At 40.9% G+C, this 20592-nt stretch overlaps 2 protein-coding genes and 1 pseudogene across 2 annotated transcripts; all 3 read left to right on the top strand.

Moving 5' to 3' along the window:
• Window positions 1–438: 438 nt before the first annotated feature.
• On the top strand, window positions 439–1786 carry LOC102700901 (WRKY DNA-binding transcription factor 70-like). Its single transcript, XM_040524379.1, has 2 exons — window positions 439–764; window positions 900–1786. Exons 1-2 carry the CDS (start codon window positions 439–441, stop codon window positions 1504–1506), a joined length of 933 nt encoding a protein of 310 aa, XP_040380313.1. The 3' UTR covers window positions 1507–1786.
• Window positions 1787–11253: 9467 nt separating this feature from the next.
• LOC102700624 (WRKY transcription factor 55-like) lies at window positions 11254–14430 on the top strand. Its single transcript, XM_015837607.1, has 3 exons — window positions 11254–11618; window positions 12141–12230; window positions 13898–14430. Exons 1-3 carry the CDS (start codon window positions 11254–11256, stop codon window positions 14247–14249), a joined length of 807 nt encoding a protein of 268 aa, XP_015693093.1. The 3' UTR covers window positions 14250–14430.
• Window positions 14431–18357: 3927 nt separating this feature from the next.
• LOC102700343 lies at window positions 18358–19480 on the top strand (annotated as a pseudogene).
• The last annotated feature ends 1112 nt before the right edge of the window (window positions 19481–20592 follow it).

Genomic DNA, 20592 nt, shown 5'->3' with positions numbered 1-20592 from the left:
CGGCCACTCTCAAGTATTGCATGGCGACAAATTGTAGTTATAGGCACTCGGTTCTAGCTTGTAGGATATAAGACATAGCCTTTTTAAATTGATAGCTCACGCAATTTGGGATTCTAATATTTTGGTCAACGCACGGTACGTTGCACCCTTACTTAAGCCGGTGATTAATTTAACCTGTCCAAGTGGGCACGGTCCAGCTTAAGAACTCACTACTGATCTTACTAACTCCTTAATTATTGTTGTTAATCCCAAATGATTAAAATAGAGCTTCCAACTTGGAGTTTGATAATCTTTCTCCTAGCTGCGAGCAACTCCTATAAATACGGAAAGTCCGTGTACGCAGGATCCAACGCAGAATTCGGACTAGACTGAAACGCAAATTTGTTGCTGCTTGACCAAGAAAAGGTCGTAGCTACTAGCTAAGAGTGGCTAAGAGCAATGGCGCATACTATGGCTCTCGCCGCCGGGGAGCTCAACGCGTTGCCGACGCAGCTCGTGACCGAGGGGAGGGAGTCGGCGGCACGTCTGCACGATCTCCTGATCGGATGCGTACAGGCGACGGCGGCCGGCTCGACGGGCTCGTCGACGCTCTACGACACTGTGGCTCTCGCCGAGCAGATCCTCCTTTGCTTCGACTGCGCGCTCGCCAAGCTGCACGCCGTCGCCGCCGGCGCGGAGGAGGACGACGCTGCTGCCAGAAGCGGCGGGAAGCGCAAGCCGGAGCGCCGTTCGGCTGGCGCCGCACCGAGTTCCAAAAGGATCAGGTGATGACTGATCTTTACCTATGTGTAATTTGATCGTCCAGGGGTTTAATTTGCTTTGATTAATTGCTCTGCATGTGGGCCTAATTAATCTCTGGTGATGATTGATCTTAACCTATGTGTAATTTGATCGTGCAGGGCGAGCAATGGTGGAGGAAATGGAGGAAGGGTTCAGAGGAAAGCCACCATGGATGACAACTTCCTATGGAGGAAGTACGGGCAGAAGGAGATCAAGAACAGCAAGTACCCGAGGTTCTACTACCGGTGCAGCTACAAGGACGACCATGGCTGCCCGGCGACGAAGCAGATCCAGCAGTCGGAAACCGACCCCTCCTTCGACATCACCTACTTCGGCGAGCACACCTGCCGCCCGGGTAATGACGACGCCGCCGCCGCGATCGTTGACTCCAGCGAGGAGCTGTCGGCGGCGCAGCTGGTCATCAGCTTCGCTAATTCCAGCGGCGATGCTTCCGTATGCTGGCCGTGCTCCGGCGACGACGCCCGGATCAAAAGCGATTCATCGCAGGATTCGAGCTTGCCGTGCACAGTCAACGTGTATGATGAACCGATCATGGAGTCAACGCCGCCGGTGCCGGGGCTCCCGGACCTGAAACCCATGGATGGGTTCCTCCTGGACGGCGAGAGCTTGTTTGACATGGATGAACTCATCTACTTTCATGAGCTCTCAGCTGCTCTTGGTCTACTTGATCGAGACGACGGCGCGCCAGTACAGAGTTATAGATAAAATTTCACCAGCTATCTGGATTAGAATTTTTTTTTCAGGTATTCGCGAATTTGCAGTAGTTCTAATTACGGTTATTAATTATTAATTAATCGGGTCATGTAGAAATCGCCGGGAAGCAATGTTGGTTTGTGAATCATGAGCACTCACCAGTCACTCAGGCTTCTCAGATATATGAGGTGATGCATGTAATAATTAAAATGCTCCTTGATGAGGATTATATAATTAACTTAGGCACTTGCACATTTACGGCATACCATTCGAGTTTGAAGTGTCTAGAAGTTTCCAACAAGCTGCTCATGTTTACATTTCTTTTGGTGCTATTGCAATGGAGTATGAATGTACATATGTGATAAACCCGTTTGGTGCAGCTGCTTTTATAGTTTCTGTGTTACGAAATGTATATTGTTCCTCTTCTAATCTATGTACGAACGATAAAATTATTGTGTTTCTAAAGTATGAAACAATAAGAGAGAGATGGAATTTGGATAACATATGTTTTTTTAACATTAAGAGTCCCTTTTGAGATACATGACATGATTGACAAGATACGGAAATATAAAAACTGTATGATTTTAATGGAAATGCAAGCATAAAATGGAGAATGGAAAAACATGTGCAAAATGTAGGATGGAAACAGAGTTAAACGTGTTTACTAGAGGGGGGTGAATGGTAGGTAAAACCAAAACCCAAAAATATTCTAGCGAAAATAAAAGATTACCTCTGGTTAGCCGCTCCTGCGATTACCTCTGGTAACGCCGTCCAATGCCGCCAATCTGGTTACGCCGCTCCTGTGCCGCCAATCAGATCGTCGAGATCCAGAGAAATACCGGTAGATGAAAGCAGAATATGTAGATTGAATGCTCTCAACTTTATTGCTTTAACTGATATTTACACAGTGCAACAACAGCACTCCTCTCAAAATTGTTGATCTAGAATCAACTATTCAACTCTAATTTTCTAATTCTAAATCTCCAAAAAGCATACCGAGAACATACTCCTCGGCTCTAATCATAACAAAATAAATATATCAATTAGACTTGGACTCAGCCAACGACGTACGGCCGGCCGAATCGAACTCCTGTCCGAACCGAACTCCCGCGGCCGGCCGAACCAAATTCCTGGACGAACACGCTGCAACGGTGCATGCTACAGGACGACACGCTACAGTGTCCGAATACTGTGCGGTTACTGTAGCACACTTTTCCTTTTTCTTTTTCCATCCCATTTTAATCCGATTTAATTCACGATTTTTCCGGCGCTTACACATACAATATGTGAAGCCCGTTATGATTCCATCACACACGATGTTCCTGCACCATGTGTCACCTCGTATTCAACATCGTCACCCGGCATCCTCGATCGTCCGGATCTCAGCTCCTCCCTGAGCCTAGTCACGATTCCCACCGCCGTTGACCGATATTGACCTCCGAGAATCACGACTCTAGTCCAACCATGTCACATGGCATCCCGACCATCCAGACCTCGGTTCTTCCCTGAACTTAGTCATGGTCCTCGCCATTGACCACAGTTGACCTCAAGTCACTTGCACAGATAGAGACAAACAAATCGTTTCGGGCACAGATATCGCAACCTGACCCACATTAGTCACACACACTCACACCAACACCATAACTGTTTCCAAACCAAATCATTCAATTTATAAGTCAATTGTTCATCACAAAATATAGATACTGACTATGATCTTACATAAAATACAGAAATGATTCTTCAAATAGACCGAAAGAAAAATGCATGAATTAGAGTACAGAGATAGAACTAATGTAATGTTTTCATCATGTTGGACCACATGCTAACTTTTCTCCAAAACTATTTTCTAAAAAACAACTAAAACTTGTATAAAACAAGGCATTCCATAGGAATTTTGTAGGTTTAATATATAGGATCCAATTCTTTGTTTCATATAGAAAATAGAGCCTATAGGATTCAAATTAAATGGGGCCTAATTCAAATTGAAAAAACAAACTACATCATTATTAATTTCTATTTTTGCTACCTGGGTGCCCAACAGCATAGGCCAAGAAAATAATAATGCATTTTCATTTCAAAACTATTTTTGTTTCCATTAATTGAAGGTTAGAGAAATAAGCATAGTTCGACAGAACACAACAAAACAAGGCCTAAGTCATCTATGTTTGGATATATAGATGCATGCTCCTTGGCACCTTTAATATTTCTCTTTTTAGGAACGCATTTCGTATTTGACCATGCATACGCATGTATTTCCTACTATCTGCGCACAGATCATTATAAGATCATGCACAAGCTATGCTATGGCGCCAAGCATTTGCTTAAGGAAACAACATCAAACCCCGCCCTTTCTGTTGAAGACAATTGTTGGATTATTGGTGAAAGGGTGAGTCTAAGGCCGCGTTCGGCCGCATGGCTAAGTTATCTAAACACTCTCTTTTTCCGCGCGCATGTTTTCCGAACTGCTAAACAGTGTATTTTTAGCAAAAAAATTCTATAGAAAAATTGTTTTACAAAATCATATTAATCTATTTTATAGTTTTTAATAATTAATTAATTAGGTACTAATCTATTACTACGTTTTTCGCACTGGATAACTAACCCTCCCACCCCTACTCCCGAATGCAGCCTAAGTGGCTCAGCTTTCATTGGTGAGCTACACATGATAAGCAATAGAAAAATAATCGAAGCAACAAAAAATAATTTATGAGTAAACTTTATATCAATGTAAAGTAGTTCAAAAGCCCAGTTTAAAAATAGATTACAATTGAAAAGACAAAATCAACTATAAATTAAGTTTTAAAATTTAAATTTTGGTTATGGCTGATAGGCCAATAGGCAAATGATGATATTCACGAAGATCGAGTACACTACTGCAAAAGTCATTTTCGTGGGCGATCGTAAGGGATTTTCACGTGTGGATGAATGGGTCAAATCTAACTATAAAGCCCTGTTAAAAAAAGGTGGTTCCACAATTACCCATAAAAATCAATTTTCAAATGCAGGTCACCACTCACCACCTATGAAAATAGATCGTCACAAAGGCTAGGCTTGAGTCATCAGATTACAAAATTGATTTTTCTCCCCAAAAGACATGGAGAATTTAATTAACATTTGGGGTTTGACAATTTCTTCGATGTAGTTCACGTAGAGTTTAACACATTCTTCAATCAACTCAAATAAAAAAATTCAATCAACTCAACTCAACTTAATCCAACTCAAATCACAAATCAAATCGGTTAAGCATAAAAAAAATCAAAAAATCACATCCACACAGCCACAGTCCTATGTACTGAGCTACCATAGCTAAGTACCATAGCATGCTGCGATAGAGAGAGTAAGAGGGTACAGGACGAAGGTGATGAAGAAGTTGCCAACGTAGCAAAAGACCATGATGGACCGTCGGATATTTCCAGAGCCATGATTCCTTAAACACGGTGGCTCCTCCCCCATTTCCCAACAACCATAGTTTGGTGCATAGGAGGTGGCATGGGAAGCCAGATCTGGCAAAACCCCGGGCAGAGTGTCACTCATGGCCCCTATGCTACTAGATCTAGCCTATAATTGCCCTATGGTGACAGTATGGAGGGGGAAGGGGGAAAAGGTGACCATGGGAGTTCATGGACGTTGCCTCCACTTCTCGAGGCCCGAGCGGCACTAGATCCACCATAAGCAAACCCTCGGGAAGCCACAAATGTTGATGCTGCTCGCCGAGGCTTGTCGGCGTCTGATGTTTGGATTGTGGTAGAGAAGAGGCTACTCTTTTTGTTAGACCACTAGCCCATCATCGTCGCTCAAAGATATGACAAGTGGAGCCGCTTTGCAACCCGCGAGAGGCAATGGATGTCACCATTGTATATGAAAGGGAGTAGTGATCGATGTACATGTGAGAGGGAGGGTGGGAGTTAGGCATTTGTCAATACGGTGCTTGGCATGCTATCCGATCTAATTTTGAGAGTGTGATTTTGCACATCTCTATTCTTAATTATAAAAATAAGTAAACTTTAGAACCCCCGGGATCTAGAATGAGAGCGGTGGGGCTTGAGCCTGCGCTATCCCCGTTAAAGTCATTGAAGCCAACACAAAGATCCCCTTAAATTTTATGGCAAAAATCAATAGAAATAAAGACTGAAACTCTGTCTAACTTATTCAAACCCCTTTAATCTTCTTGACTACCCCTCCCCCGATAATCCACACACCTTCACCTAAAAAAGGACAAGGACTATCATCTTATGCTTAATGTACAGATGCATGGTACACATTTTAAGGTGTCGTCATGCATGCTTACGTCTGCATTTGATCGTCATTACTGACGCCAGCTGCTTTGCGTGACTTGCGTCAAGCAACTCCTAATAGGTCAATGAAGGTTCGTAAGGGAGAGCATGACAGCAAAGTGATTAACAATCAATCACGTGAAGCCCTCCTCTTGCTGGATAATGCTAACAACATTTTCTTAATTTACTAATTAACCTGCTCCAATCAAGCATCAGCACCTTTCAGGAGAGAGAGCAGACACATGATTATAAAATAGCCATTAAAAAGATCATCTATACTGTATATCACAACACAGATAGTGGTCTGACCACTTGGATTTTTTACCATTTCCATAGTTTTTTTGTCATATAAAATAGTACTTCTACCTATCATGTTAAGCACAGTGGAAAACGATGTAGATACAGATCACTCAGTATGAACGGTCTTACATTTATACTGCAGTAGGAGCGAGCCTCCCAAGTTAAACGGTTAATTAGTCAAGAGTGCCTCTGTCACACATTAGCAAAGCAACGCCGATTGAACAAATGAATACTGTCCAATTACATTAAATGAATAAATTATTCATCTGGTGTAGTATAACTTTTTTAATAAAGGAAATAGTTTACTTTCCCAGCCTTTACCATAAAAAGCACAAGCAATAAGCTTTTAATTTAAAATAAAGGGTGGTGGGACAAATTAATCCCCATCTGCACTTGGAATTAAAGGAAAGTCAAGACGATCTAGCACACGAGCAAAGCAATGCACGTTGGATTAAGGGTACCACTTGTTCATTAGGTAAATACTACAGTTAGTCTCTCAATCACTGTGCCTAATTAGAAAAATGTGAAAGTTTGTTAGGTCTAAAATGAACTTATCCTCATCTTTTCGCTTATATATACTTATAAATCAAATTTTTAATTTTAGATTTAGAGTTGACTTTGGTGTTCTTAGTTTTAGATCATTTTTAATTATATCGTTTTATTTATAAATTATTTTTTGTTTCCCATCGTATCGTTTCGTTTTTTCTCTGAAAGGAAAGATGGCCTCCTTAAGAAAGTGATCATTTTTGCCCAGATGTTCATACACAAGCATACGTGTCAACGGTGGATGCACCCGGCGGTGATTGGAAGTTGGGACACGCAGAGAAACCGATGGTGTGCATGCACTGTCATAAGCTGAAGCTCCTTCCACTTGGCCGGCAGATCGGCTACCCGGCAGTAGTGTATACTGCTTGCTGGCAGATCGACTACCCGGCGAATCTGCCGCCAGAGACGGACCTCCCAAGAAGATGTCTCCAGCTCCCGTTTGCTGTTGCTTCCCGGATTCCGCGAGAGCTCCAGTTGGGGTTCCATGCTCCCGAGGCTCCCGGCTAGTCTGAAACCATGTGGTGGTTGTCGGGGAATCGATCGATCTCCAAAATTCTCCAAATCTATCGCACGCATACACCAGTACTATTCAAAACGCCACCTGATATCACCGATCGATACCGTTAAGATCGAGTCAAGCACGCCGTATAAATGAAACTTGTATATAAAGGTGGTGTTTAGGCCTTGTTTAGTTCCCAAAATTTTTTTCCAAAAATATCATGTCGAATTTTTGGACACCTAAATAAAGCATTAAAGATAGATGAATCAAAAAAACTAATTACACAGTTATGGAAGAAATCTTGAGACAAATCTTTTGAGCCTAATTAGTCTATGATTAGCCATAAGTGCTACAGTAACCAGCATGTTCTAATGACGGATTAATTAGGCTCAAAAAATTCGTCTCGCGGTTTTCAGGCTAGCCGTGAAATTCGTTTTTTCGTTCGTGTCCCAAAACCCCTTCCGACATCCGGTCAAACATTTGACGTGACACTTCTCCCAAAAATTTTCTCAATCTAAACACCACCTTAGATTGAGGAAATTTTTGAAAGAAGTGTCACGTCAAATGTTTGACCAGATGTCGGAAGGGGTTTTCGGATATGAATGAAAAAACGAATTTCACGGCTACCCTAGAAACCGCGAGACGAATCTTTTGAGCCTAATTAATCCGTCATCAGCACATGTTGGTTATTATAGTACGTATGGCTAATCATGGGCTAATTAGGCTCAAAAGATTCGTCTCAAGATTTCTTTCGTAACTGTGCAATTAGTTTTTTGGTTCATCTATGTTTAATGTTTTATTTAGGTGTTTAAAAATTTGATGTGATGTTTTTGGAAAAAAAATTTAAAAACTTTAGAAGAACTTTTCCACTTTTCTCTGCAAAAACCTCGCGCGGCTGCCGGGGATCGACAATCAGATCATGGACGGCGATGTGCGAGCGTCACGCCGCTGACGCTGCCTGTGCTGACGTCCAAGGCCTGACGCAGGAGAGAGGACGTATGTACAGCACCTGATCGATGAGTAGGGTGGGGCAAGCTTGGGTTTTGTTGGAGAACGTGGGTAGCAACTCAGGTGGTCTGGATAACCGTTAATGTTTGATTTTTTGGGAGTAAGAAAGAGAAAAGTGTTTATGGATGGTCAGATGGTCACTTTAAGAGTTGGAGGATCCTAAACCCCTCTTGAAAAGCTTACTCGTAAATGGATTTTGGTAGAAACCTCAACTAACAGATCTCAGAACCACCAATGGTGTTAAGAGCATCCCAACAACTCTTTTATCCCATCATGTATCTTAAAAATACAAAATGGAGAGTAAAAATAGTGCTCCAACAGAACATCTATTCCATCATCTATTTTTAGATGTCCTCTATATCAGGAGAGAGAACATCTATATTTAGATGTTCTCTCTCCATCATCTAGAACCCAATTGTCCCTACTTTGGCCACTATAAAACATAAAACAAATACATGATAGTTACATGTATCAATAAAATATAATAGACTAGAATATAGATACTCTAATATGGATGATCTGTTGGAGCACATAAATAATATATAGAGGATGAAATTGTTTTAGATGATCATCCAAACTAAGATATAGAGAACCAAATTTAGATGAGCTGTTGGGGATGCCCTAAAGTCCAGCCTCTCGGCAGTTCGTGCCTTGCACACTGGCAATCCATGTTAACGGTGTTTTTTTTCCTATTTGAAAAAAGATAACGTTAGAAACACATAGTTCAAGTCGAACCCAATACCTTATGATAGGTAGAAGGGCACCAACCACTAGACCATCCAAACCACTAGACCATCTATCGAGGTGGACATCAGAGCTAGCATAACAAAGTCTCGAATACAAAATGTATAACGTTGAAATGCATGTTGGACATCAACGTTATCAATATTGCCACTAAAGTTAAGGTCCATTTTTAGCGGAAGTTTTTTTGTTAGGGTCTATATATTAAATATCTTTTCAAACAGGTCATATAGTGAAAATTCAATGAAATGATGATATGCTTAGAGTCTTGCACACCATAGGTCAAATTATGATGTTCACTTGTAATGGTATGCTTCGAGGCTATAGTACTCACCATTATTATATACAAGCTAAGTACACCAACCTTTGTAAGGAGTGCATTTTAGTACATACTACACCACAATTCCTACGAGGTTGATTTTACCCTGCTTCTTTTCTAGTTTGTCTAAACTACAGTGTGAATCCATGTTGTATGTTCCTGCTTTCAACGTCACATTTAATTATGCTAGCAATTATTGTCATATTTGTCTTTAGCATAAAAATTAGTTTACGTCATTTCTCCTCTTTCATTATATGACTCTATAAAATTTTGTTTTCTTTTCATGAACATTGACATTTGATTTTATTAATGTACCTTCAACAAAAAGAGGTAAAATGGATGTTGATGGAATCGCCTAATATATTTCTAGGCATCATCTCTGAATCTAAGTTCAATCGTTGACTCTGTTCCAGGGGCAAAAAAAGGCTTGTCCACAATGAAGATTTTTCATAGCTATTGAATTTTTTATATATTTTGTTTTCATGGAAAACGACCTCATGATACTTATGGAGATAGGTTATGACGATTGTGCGGTGTTGATGCCAAAAAAAAAAATCTTGGCTGAAGAAGTACTGTATGAATACCTTCAAACTTGTTTGTTTGTCACCCTTACGTTTTTTATATGAGGTTAGCTCTCCGTGGCTCCACTTTATTGTCCATACATATACGTACGTAGGTGCAGTATGCATCGATAGATTTTTTTTTTATCGGAGAAAAGCCATAAGTGTGGTGTATATAAATTTCTGTTAAAAACTAGCATATTACCTACGTGCTGCAAAATTAAAAAAATTATAATTGATATGGTATTATCATCACTTTATACATGTATTATTTCTTGACTTTGTACATATATTTATTGTGGACTCATTTTGCCCCATGTCTTTTTCACTTTCCACGTGTCATTTCTCATCCTAAAAAAGTAAGAAATTGATTGATAGTGCCATAGCTGACATGTGAGTAGAGGCGGATCTAACATAGGGGCGGCGGGGGCTCGAGCCCCCACTGTCCCCCGTTAAAGTCATTGGAGCCCCCAGAAAAACCACTCCTAAAATTTTATGACGAAGATCAATATAAAAGGGGACTGGAGCTCTATCTAACTTGTTCAGACCCTCCTAATCTCGTTGACTAGATCCTCCATTGCATGTGAGCCATCCAACTCCATGTTTTCATTTTTTTTCTCCTTTCCACAAAAGGAGGGAATTAGTGGTGGTGGGCATATTTAACACTTATCACCGTCACTAGCCTATTTTAAAATAGTATGTAGATAGGAGTATGCTGGTTTTTTTAAGGTACCTCAACACTAAACCTCCTCTAGAATTAGAGTTGGTTCTTATTCAAATGATAAAAGTTGATTATGGGCAATTACATACTCTCTCCAGTCAAAAATAGTTATCTATTGGTATAAGATTTGGTTAAAATTATAACATTCTGACAACCAAATTTATATTAAAACAATTTATAAAACCTAATAAGGTTACGACATTATGATAGTTCATGTAAAAAAAATCTATATATATCATTTGCTTTATATTTAAACTAAGCTTTAAGATATTATTGATATCATGGATGGAATTTCGATGGTTTGATTAAATCTTATTCTAAATAACAAATAATTTTACCAAATGGAGTATGTTTATAAAAAAGGTTTGTTATTTGTTAAGTTAATTTATTACTACCTTTGTCCCATAATATATAGGATTCTGACTATTCACTTATAATTTTTGACCATTCGTCTTATTTAAAAATTCAGTGCAAATAATATAAAAATATATAAGCAATACTTAAAGTACTTTTAATAATAAACAAAAGATAAACAAAAAAATAATACTTTCAAATTTTTTAAATAAAACAAGTAGTCAAACATTACAAACAGAAAGTTAAAATCACTTATAATGTGTAACGGAGAGAGTAGCTTAAAAGTTAAACTCCCTAGACTACTGATCTACTCCTATATATCTTAGATAGCTAAGCCAGCCAGTAAACAAGTGTCGAGAAAAGACCCCTGGTCCAAAACCAACCTGACATCGTCTCCACCTGCCGAAAAGCTACTGCATCTCAGCTAGCTCTCCCCAATGGCGACGCGCATGCCCAACTCTGAGAGGTCGCCGTCGCCGCCGTCGCCGCTGGACCAAAGGGACGCTGCCATCCAGGAGCTCCAGAAGGGCAGTGACCTGGTAAAGCTGCTCGGCGAGCAGCTGGGGCGCCTCCCGGTGCAGCTTGGCTGCCGCGACGACGCGCTGACCAGCGTGAGGGACATCTCCATGTCCCTCGACTCCTCGCTCTACGCCCTCCAGTCGGAGAGAGATCAGCACCGCGGCTCCTCCTCTGGCGCCGGCGGGCCAGGCGCCGTGACCTCCGATGGCGGCGGCGGTCGCAGCAGCACCCGCGCCAGAAGGACGACGCACCGGCGAGGCAAGCATGGCGAGGAGCATCCGCGGTAAGTGCAGTAAACCATGCACTATGTGTGGTCTCTCTTCTTCTCCTATCGCTTGCCGTACACAGATATTGGACTGATTAGGAGTTTAGGATGCAAATCTATGAGGATTTGATCATTTGAACGAGATAAGAACTAGAATTAGTGGGTAGATCTATCTGTATGTGTTCCATTTGGAATTTGAATCATATAGACATCAACCCGTTCCATATTTACGCTGTTACTTCATTAATTTGCTTTCTTGTTGTCTCCAACTATTAATTAGCTTGCTTTGATGGAACAGGAAAATTAAAATGAGTGGTTAATTTATGCCGAAAGAAATCTGGATCTAGTACCTTCAAACTAGCTGGGTTTTGTTCTGCCCCACTCAGACTATTAGGGAGGGCTTGATGCATATATGTATGCTTTGCTTCTCACGCGAGTAGTAACGGCTGGATCTATATTATTTCATGGTTAGGAAACTTGTTGGCAAGTTAATTACATGATTTATGTTTATATTGTCTTCCTTTTTTTTTGTTTCAGAAGGAGGATATTTACTACTACGACACCAGAAAATGATGGGTATCACTGGAGGAAATATGGCGAGAAGACGATCCTCAATACTGAATTTCCAAAGTAACCATTGATTCATGGATTTCTGATGGAGTTTTCATTGATTCAGTTTCTGAATATTTAGCATTACCTTAAATATGGATCATAGTTCTCTTCTGTTAATGATGCAGAAATTTTGATTCAACCCTAGTTGTTTGTAGCGTCTCATGAAAAAGGGGGTATTGCTTAATTAGAGCAATTAATAGATAGTGACAGCAAACGGATCACAACAAGATCACTGATGTGGGCCCTTTGATCAAACATCCTCATGGTGCATTTAGAGCATGTACACGGCTAGATAAATTTGCTGATATAGAAGAGAGAGGGGAGGAGAGAAAAACATGAATGTTAGTGTTAAGCTTCACACCACCTTAACCATATTTCTTGGCATCTATAAAAGGAAATTTTGTAGGATATGGAAAAGGGGGGCATTTGCTGTCTCAAATGTTATAAGGAGATGGTGTCTAAATGATGTTCATTATCTAATAGACCATGCTGAGCTCTACCTTTGAACCATTTTAAGGACCTATGCATATACCTCACATTGGGTGGGCAGAATAATGAACCTAATTAAGTTTTCTTTCAAATGGTCAATTATAGTTGCAAACAATAAGCTCTCATTTTTTTTGGCACAACTTTTAGCAGAATAAAGTATCTGCTTCTAATTGGAAAGTAATTCGTAGAAAGTGTCGCAAGGCTTTCTTATGATTACATATCAAATTACCTTGAGCGCTAGCACCATGATCGTATGATTTGAGGTTAAATATATATGTGCAGTTCTTAGTACCTAAATAAGACGAGAAAATTTTAGTAAGCAAAGTTTCTGGAAATCCTTTTCAAATTAAAAGTATTGTTTATATTTAGTTTTGAAGGTAATTAATTCATTTAAATAAATGAGAACACTGAAAAATCACATGGAACATACGTATCGAGAGACATATACTACCTCCGTCCCATAATAACCTTATTTTTCGTTTTTCCGTGTCCAACGTTTGACTATTCATCTTATTTGAAAATTTTGTATAAAAACTTAAAAAAATTAGTCACGCATAAAGTACTATTCATGTTTTGTCATCTAGTAAGAACAAAAATATTAATCGCAAAAAAATTTCAAATAAGACGAATGGTCAAACGCTGGACACGAAAAAACGAAAAATGAGATTATTATAGGACGGAGGTAGTACCATATGAGTACAGTGCACTAGGAAGTAAGATATACTAATTGATATGGCATGGTAAGTGCAGTGCTTGCATGGAAGAAATTAAACTCTTTTAATCCCTCGAGAGAGGGGATGTCTCCTCATTTGCTTAAATATCATCTAAAGAGACCATGTCCATGTATTCATATGTGTGTAGACATGAAAAGTTGTCTGAAGTCCATCTAATTACACAAAAATCATTATCAAATAACTGTTCACAAACTGTACTAAAGGATTAATTTTTGACTACGAGAGTGTGCCCATATATTAACTAAAACTGCACCTCCTACAAATAAACTCAAACAAAAGGTGTGCTAGTTTATTCACTGCATTTTGGTGCACATTAACTCTCACACAACTGTGTTTGACTAATGAATGGATATTCATTCCGCTGTGCTTTCTTGAAAGATAAGTGTATCAACTGCAAAACTGATAATCCATACACATAAGATTATGTAACAATGTTAAACCAATTCATTTGCACTACTGCAGGTTGTACTACAGATGCGGTTACAGTGATGAGCGCAAGTGTCAGGCAAAGAAATATGTGCAGCAAGCGAACAGGAAGCACCCTCCAGAGTTCACGGTCACCCTCACCAACGAGCATACCTGCAACACATTGCTCCCAGATCAGCCCAGCTCAAGCAGTACTTCCCAGGTGCTGGATTTCACAAAGGCATCCATGTCCTCACCAATGGATCCTCATGCAGACACGGCGATGTTGAAGGAGGAGGAGGAAGAAGAAGCTCCCTCCATTGATGAGAGCACAAGAATCATGTCCACAAGTGTGTCTAGTTATGGAGCCTATGACTACAATGAGTTGTCTCCACAGTCATGGAAGTAGTGGAGATTATTGGCCTAATTAAACTCGGTTAGTTTCTCCTCAGCTAGCGTTCTTCAGGTTGTAGTACGTAGTTTCCCAAAGTGAGTGATCTATAGATCGCTTCTGGCAAACATGTTGCAGGTAGCTTCCCATTGCAATTGCCAGACCGCAATAATCATCCTTTTAAAGTTATCTTAGGACTCATGAGGTAGATATATAACTTGTTGTAAACTTAACTTGGATTTTGCAAGAGTTGATTTGGTTTGCTACCAAGCCAAAATCTAGCCTAGTTTTTTTTTTTTTTTTGGCATTACCAGATTTTTGCAACATGTGTGTGGTGCAGAGGCGCGCAAGTTCTAGTAGCAAACGAAATATTGCCAAATCACTATTTAGAATGCTAACATTTTGGTAAGGCAAATTTTGGCTTTAAAAAAAAAGACTCTAAGCCACCCTAGCACGTAGATGTTGTCTTATAGGTTCGAAAAATATGCACACAAAAACCGAGGAATAATCTAGGAAAAACTACACAAAAGAACACAATGTCCTTGTTTCTAAGCATCACCACAGCGATTGAAGAGAATGAATGCCCACTACAGATCTCCATTCGAATCTAATGGCCGCAGTTAAATTCGATTGGACTTCAAGAGTCTAAAAGAGTGGATGCATGTTTGTTTTTATTCCTATTTGGAGCCTCACCTTCTACAACAGCTGGAAGCTTCCAGTTAAAGAGATTCAATATTCAGGAGATACAGCGTGCAGAGAATTGTTTTATTTCTAAAACTGTTCATGTAAAACACGTTTAGCTACAGGAAAGCTAGGTTGGAGTACGTACCGTGCTGCTTCCCCATGGTCATGTGAAGAATATTTTTCATCTCTTGGGGACAGCATGGCCATGTGACAGTTCAGAGCTATCGTGCATATTGTTGTGCACGGGTACTTTAAGAATGCGTTTGGTTCGTGGATGAGGTGGGTTGGGTTGGCTTCATCCCTAGATTGTAGGATGTGTTAGTTCTATTTTTCTGTTTGGTTGGATGGATGGGTTGGACTCTGTTTTTTGTTTGGTGGGAGGGATGAGATGGAATGGGTTGGAACTGTTTTTTGTTTGCTTGAAGGGATGAGATGGGATAAATGTTACCTCTCATATCCAAAATAAAATATTAAATACTAGGATTAATATATGAATAACTTAAAGTAATTGGATGTATATTTATATAAGTAATATATTTTAAATAAATTTAATAAATAAAATGGGCACCCTCTCTGTGTGTCATGGTCGTCCTGGGACGGATCCGTCCCACCATTTTGGTGGGATGGATTGGACATGGATCTGAGAGGAATATTTCTCTCCTGGATCCAACCCATCCCACCCATCCACCAACCAAACAGGGTCAAGGATGTGTTGGCTCTATCCCAACCCATTATATCCTTGGAACCAAACACATCCTAAATCGATCTATTACCATCACGAACAATAGCATATTGTTGGATGATGTCAGAAGCAAATGGAAAACTAATAAGATAAAGTAGAAAGTCTGCCGTGCATTCATATAGCCTCTTTATATATACATATATTCAATTGATTTGATGTTATGTGTTTGACATTATTGATATCTATATCTATGTTTGATCATTTGTTTTTTATTTAAAATAAAGTTTGTAATTATTATTTATTTTATTGTGATTTATGTTATCACTAAACAAATTTTAAGCATGATTCATATTTTGTATAGTCAAACATATGCCTAATGTCTAACAACATCAAACATAAAAGATTGGAGAGAGTATAATCTAGAATACACTCTCTCTGTTTCATATTATAAAACATTTTGACTAAACCTATATTTATTTATTGACCAATGTATATTATTCGTATATATTTCTAGATTCATTAGAATTTATATAAATCTACCAATGCTAGAAAGTCTTACTTTATAGATTGCAGGAGGATGTTGTGGCAGCGGTGGGATGGTGGCGGTGGCGGCTGTGGTAGAGTTTTTTTTCCTCCAATCCTATTCTGTGCGTCCTTCTCGTGATTATCGCTCGCCTAAGATGTATGCTATCGTTTCCCGAGCAATGGCTAGTGACATGTAGACACACTCTTGATCGAGAAATGTGCCTGTAGTTCGTAATATAGAAATTAGGGTATGTTTATGATTTCTCATGTTATCGCTCGCCTGAGATGTATGCTATCCTTTTCCGAGCAATGGCTAGTGAGACTCCAATATGTTATCCTGTTTGCATAGAGCTAGAGGTATTTGGTAATAGAAAGTTGTCTAACTCTATGCAAACAAACTATCGGTATATCTTCTAACTCCAATATTGGTTTATGATGTGTAGTGGAGTTACGAGAAGAATCAATTGATACTGTTAGAGTTTGTGTTGAATATGTGTACAAAGTCAGATACAAATAGAATTTGAAGTTATAATAGGTGTTATGATAGTATTAGAGTCAAACTCTTATCGTAGCTCTCTCTCTTAAATAGAAGGTCACGCCTATCACAACTGTATGAAAACTTTGAATAGCTGAGAGAACGTCTAGTTGGCAGCATTGTCGGTCGAGGTTCATTAATACCATGATAATGGTGTAATTATGTTGGATCGGGGATGATCGAGCACCTATAAATAGTGCCATGAGATGTCGGCTATAGCTGAAAAATATCATGCATCAGTGTTATCATCAAGTTTGGATCCTCTCTCGTATATTTTCATGTTTGACTACAATGTTGATTTTCTAACAAGTGAAGCTTGGTGATGGAGAAACATCCATGGATGGAGGTGTCACACATCATACCTCCCACATTTGAGGTCTATGGAGGGGCATGTGCACAAGGTGGAGCATGTCAATGATCAATGGATTGGTTAGGGGGATTCTGCTACTTTGAGCGAGCGACTCGAACCGCTCAATGAGATACTTTTAATGGAAAGATGGCCAAACGTGACACTTAGGATTGATTGAAGTTAGAGGTGATTAATGACTCGATAGGTGGAGTCAAACACTCTATATAGGTGGTCCGGACCTTTTGGTAACCTATGGTCTGCGGGGAGGCAGCTAGATGTAGTGCTTGGGTTTTTTTAGCGGCTAGGAAGATGGTATGGAGATTCATAAGCTTTAGGCTCACACTAGATTGGTGGGTGGTCAGTCGGAAGTCGGGACCGATAGATTCTAAGGTTGTTTTGGAGGTGTTAATGAGGTCATTGCATGACAGATTGATACAACGGCAGCATACAAGCAACATGCAGGCATTTTAGAATGAGAGCGGTTAGATCAACAAGTCGAACATATCACAGAAGCCATGGTTCAACCATCAGGCTAGATAAAACTACAAGAGATGTCTAGTAGGGTCAGATTGGCTACGTCTATCATCTACAAGATTGATCGAAGGTGCTCGGTAAATATGTGTCAGGTCACGGAGGTACAAATTAAGAACCTAGAGGATCGAGTCAGGAGCACAATTTTATGCATGTTCTTCTATTGAAACCGTGTCGGTCGTAGAGGGTGGAATGGTTCGAGCTATATTGGCTCAATGAGAGTCAGGTCATGCAAGACTTGACCATGAGGACAGTTGAGGTGGGTCACCATGATGGAAAGAGTTGGACACAATGATGTGTTTGATTCAGCATTGCATACAACAGAGAAGAGATCGATTAGAGTTTTTAGGACACACAAAGGGGAGAAGAGTAACCTCGTTAGAATAGTAGTAGTAAGTTCAACTCGTGTCTCATGCTCTCTTGTTAGAATGTTACCAGTCGAGATATATAGTTGATACCCTGGTACATTTTAATTATGCCAGATTGGGAAGGAGGAGTGTAACATAGTACTGTTCATAGATTCAGTACAAAGCTGCGCCACCTGATGACATGAACGACACGACGGCATCCATGGCACGCAGTGAGTTAATTAGTGAGTAACTAACGCGTGCAACTAAACACGCTTTCGATATCATTTAATCGGCATTTTTTTATTATTTTTTTGCTCTTCGTCTCTGCTTCCTCTTCAGCCAGCTGCTGCTATAAATCCACCACCTTTTCTGCACATCGCGGCGGCAAGCCAGCCGGCGACTCGATCGGGACTCGCTAGCAGGGAGAACGATCGAGTGGCTAGGTTTGTGGGTTGCGGTGGCGGTTGCATATGGCGCTAATTGCCACTGGTGCTACTCCGGCGGCTTCCGTGGCGTCGGAGCTGATAGCGCAGGGGCGGGAGTCCGCCGCCGCCCTGGAAGCCCTGCTCCAGGGAGCGTCGCTCCCGCCGGCGCACGGCGGCCTGCAGAGCCTCGCCGCTGAGATCTTGCGCTGCTGCGACCGCGCGCTCGCCGTGATGCGCGGCGACGAGGCCGAGTCGTCGACAGGGGGCGGTGCCGCCGCCGCCTGCGGCGTGAAGCGCAAGACAGCAGCCGCTCAGGCGACGCGGAAGAGAAGGTAACTAACATACGACGGACGTCACGTTTACTGCGGCGAGCAGGCGATCGAGCCGGCCGGCGACTGAACGCGAGATCTTTAATTCGTTTTCGCAAATCGCAGAGTGGGCGGCGGCGGAGCGGCGCCGGCGACGAGGGTGGAGACGGCGCGGACGTCGGAGGACGGTTTCCTGTGGAGGAAGTACGGGCAGAAGGACATCAAGAACAGCAAGCACCCAAGGCTCTACTTCCGGTGCAGCTACAAGGAAGACGACGGCTGCAAGGCCACGAGGCAGGTCCAGCAGTCGGAGGACGATCCCTCCCTCTACGTCATCACCTACTTCGGCGAGCACACCTGCAGCGGCAAGACGGCGGCCGCCGCCGTGGACGACGTCGACGACGACGACGCCGCAAGCTCGCGGCACTTCGTCATCAACTTCGGGTCGGCCACCGCGAGCAGCGGCGCGCCGCCTCTGCTCTACTCCTCTGACAGCAACGGCGGCGTCCTGAGCGAGACCACACTGTCGTCGTCGCCGCCGCAGTCCATGCGGTCGCCGGAGCAAGACAGGGAGGACTCCGGAGTGATGATGACCAAAGAGGAGCCAGTAGACTCGCGTCCGGCGTCGGCGGTGAGTTCGCCGGCCGACGATGCTTCTTGTGCGTCGCTGGCTATGGAGCCTTTGATCGACAACTTGAACTGGGATAAATTTGGAGACAGCTCGTTCGTCGACATTGATGAGTTCATGAATTTTGGCGAGATTGATTTGTTTCAAATCTAGCAAGGTTTTCGATTAGATTCCGTGATAAAATAATGGTAGGTGAACAGTGTGTGCTTAAATTGTTGCAACTGTGAGGTGAACACGAGTGAGATTTGTTTCTTTTTGTGTGTGTAACGTTCAATATGTTGGAATCCACAGATGAAGTTCTACGGGGCAGAAATTTCCCCCAAAAAAAATCCTCTAAAAAGAAAAAGAAAGTCTAAATTTTTCAAAAAAGAAGTGTAAGATTTAAGAAAAAATTAAAGCGGTTTTGCTAAATCTGAACAAATTTTTGCCACAAGTTTTTGGCTGGAGACACAGCCTGCCAAGGGAAGATCCACCGGCAGACTCGAAATTTCAGACTTCACACCGAATTAAAACATGAACCCTGAAATGTGTGACCATCCAAATACCCAATAGGCAAGGAATCTGGATTAAGGTTCGGATCCTGGTCAACTCCTTCACATTAATACCAACTTGTCGCTTTTGAAACATATTTGAAGCCTAAAGTTAGGATCAACATGAAGCATCAGATAATTTATGTGTTCATGTTCCTCATCCATGAAGTTGACAACGAAATCAGAAACAATTCAATACAAGACTGTAATTGTCATTATGATGGCAATGCACTTATGCACATAGTTCCTATGATATATATATATCAGGTCACATGAACACCAAGTTTGTGGGCATCCTGATGCTATCAGACCAAAATAATACCCATCCGCACTTTCAGACACATCCCTATAATCGCTTATGCTACGTCCGTCTCATAATAACTTTATTTGTCGTTTTTCCGTGTTTCGTCTTATTTAAAAAATTTATACAAAGACTTAAAAAAATTAGTTGTTTTTATCATCTAGTAAGAATAAAAATGTTGACGCAAAAAAATTTCAAATAAAACGAAGAGTCAAAACATTATATCAAAAAACTGAAAAATAATCTTATTTCAGAGCGGAGGTAGTATTTAAGGGTGGATTTAATAATATCGTAAATTTTTATAGTATCATGGTCTTATCTTTTAGGTTCATACGATTCTGCCGAATTTTTACTTAGGATCATGTCCTAGTGATCCTACAAAGTATTAGTTGAAATAAGATAGACTACAAATAATGTGATTAAGTGTGCTTAAGTTGAAAACAAACTCACTTACACTTACACCATAATCAATATTATTTGTATGTTTAAATTTATAAGACATATTACAATTTT

The sequence above is a fragment of the Oryza brachyantha genome, chromosome 5, assembly GCF_000231095.2.
Source record: "Oryza brachyantha chromosome 5, ObraRS2, whole genome shotgun sequence".
Classification (NCBI taxonomy): domain Eukaryota; kingdom Viridiplantae; phylum Streptophyta; class Magnoliopsida; order Poales; family Poaceae; genus Oryza; species Oryza brachyantha.
Note: the sequence above shows the minus strand (reverse complement) of the source record. Positions and strands in the feature narration are given on the sequence as shown.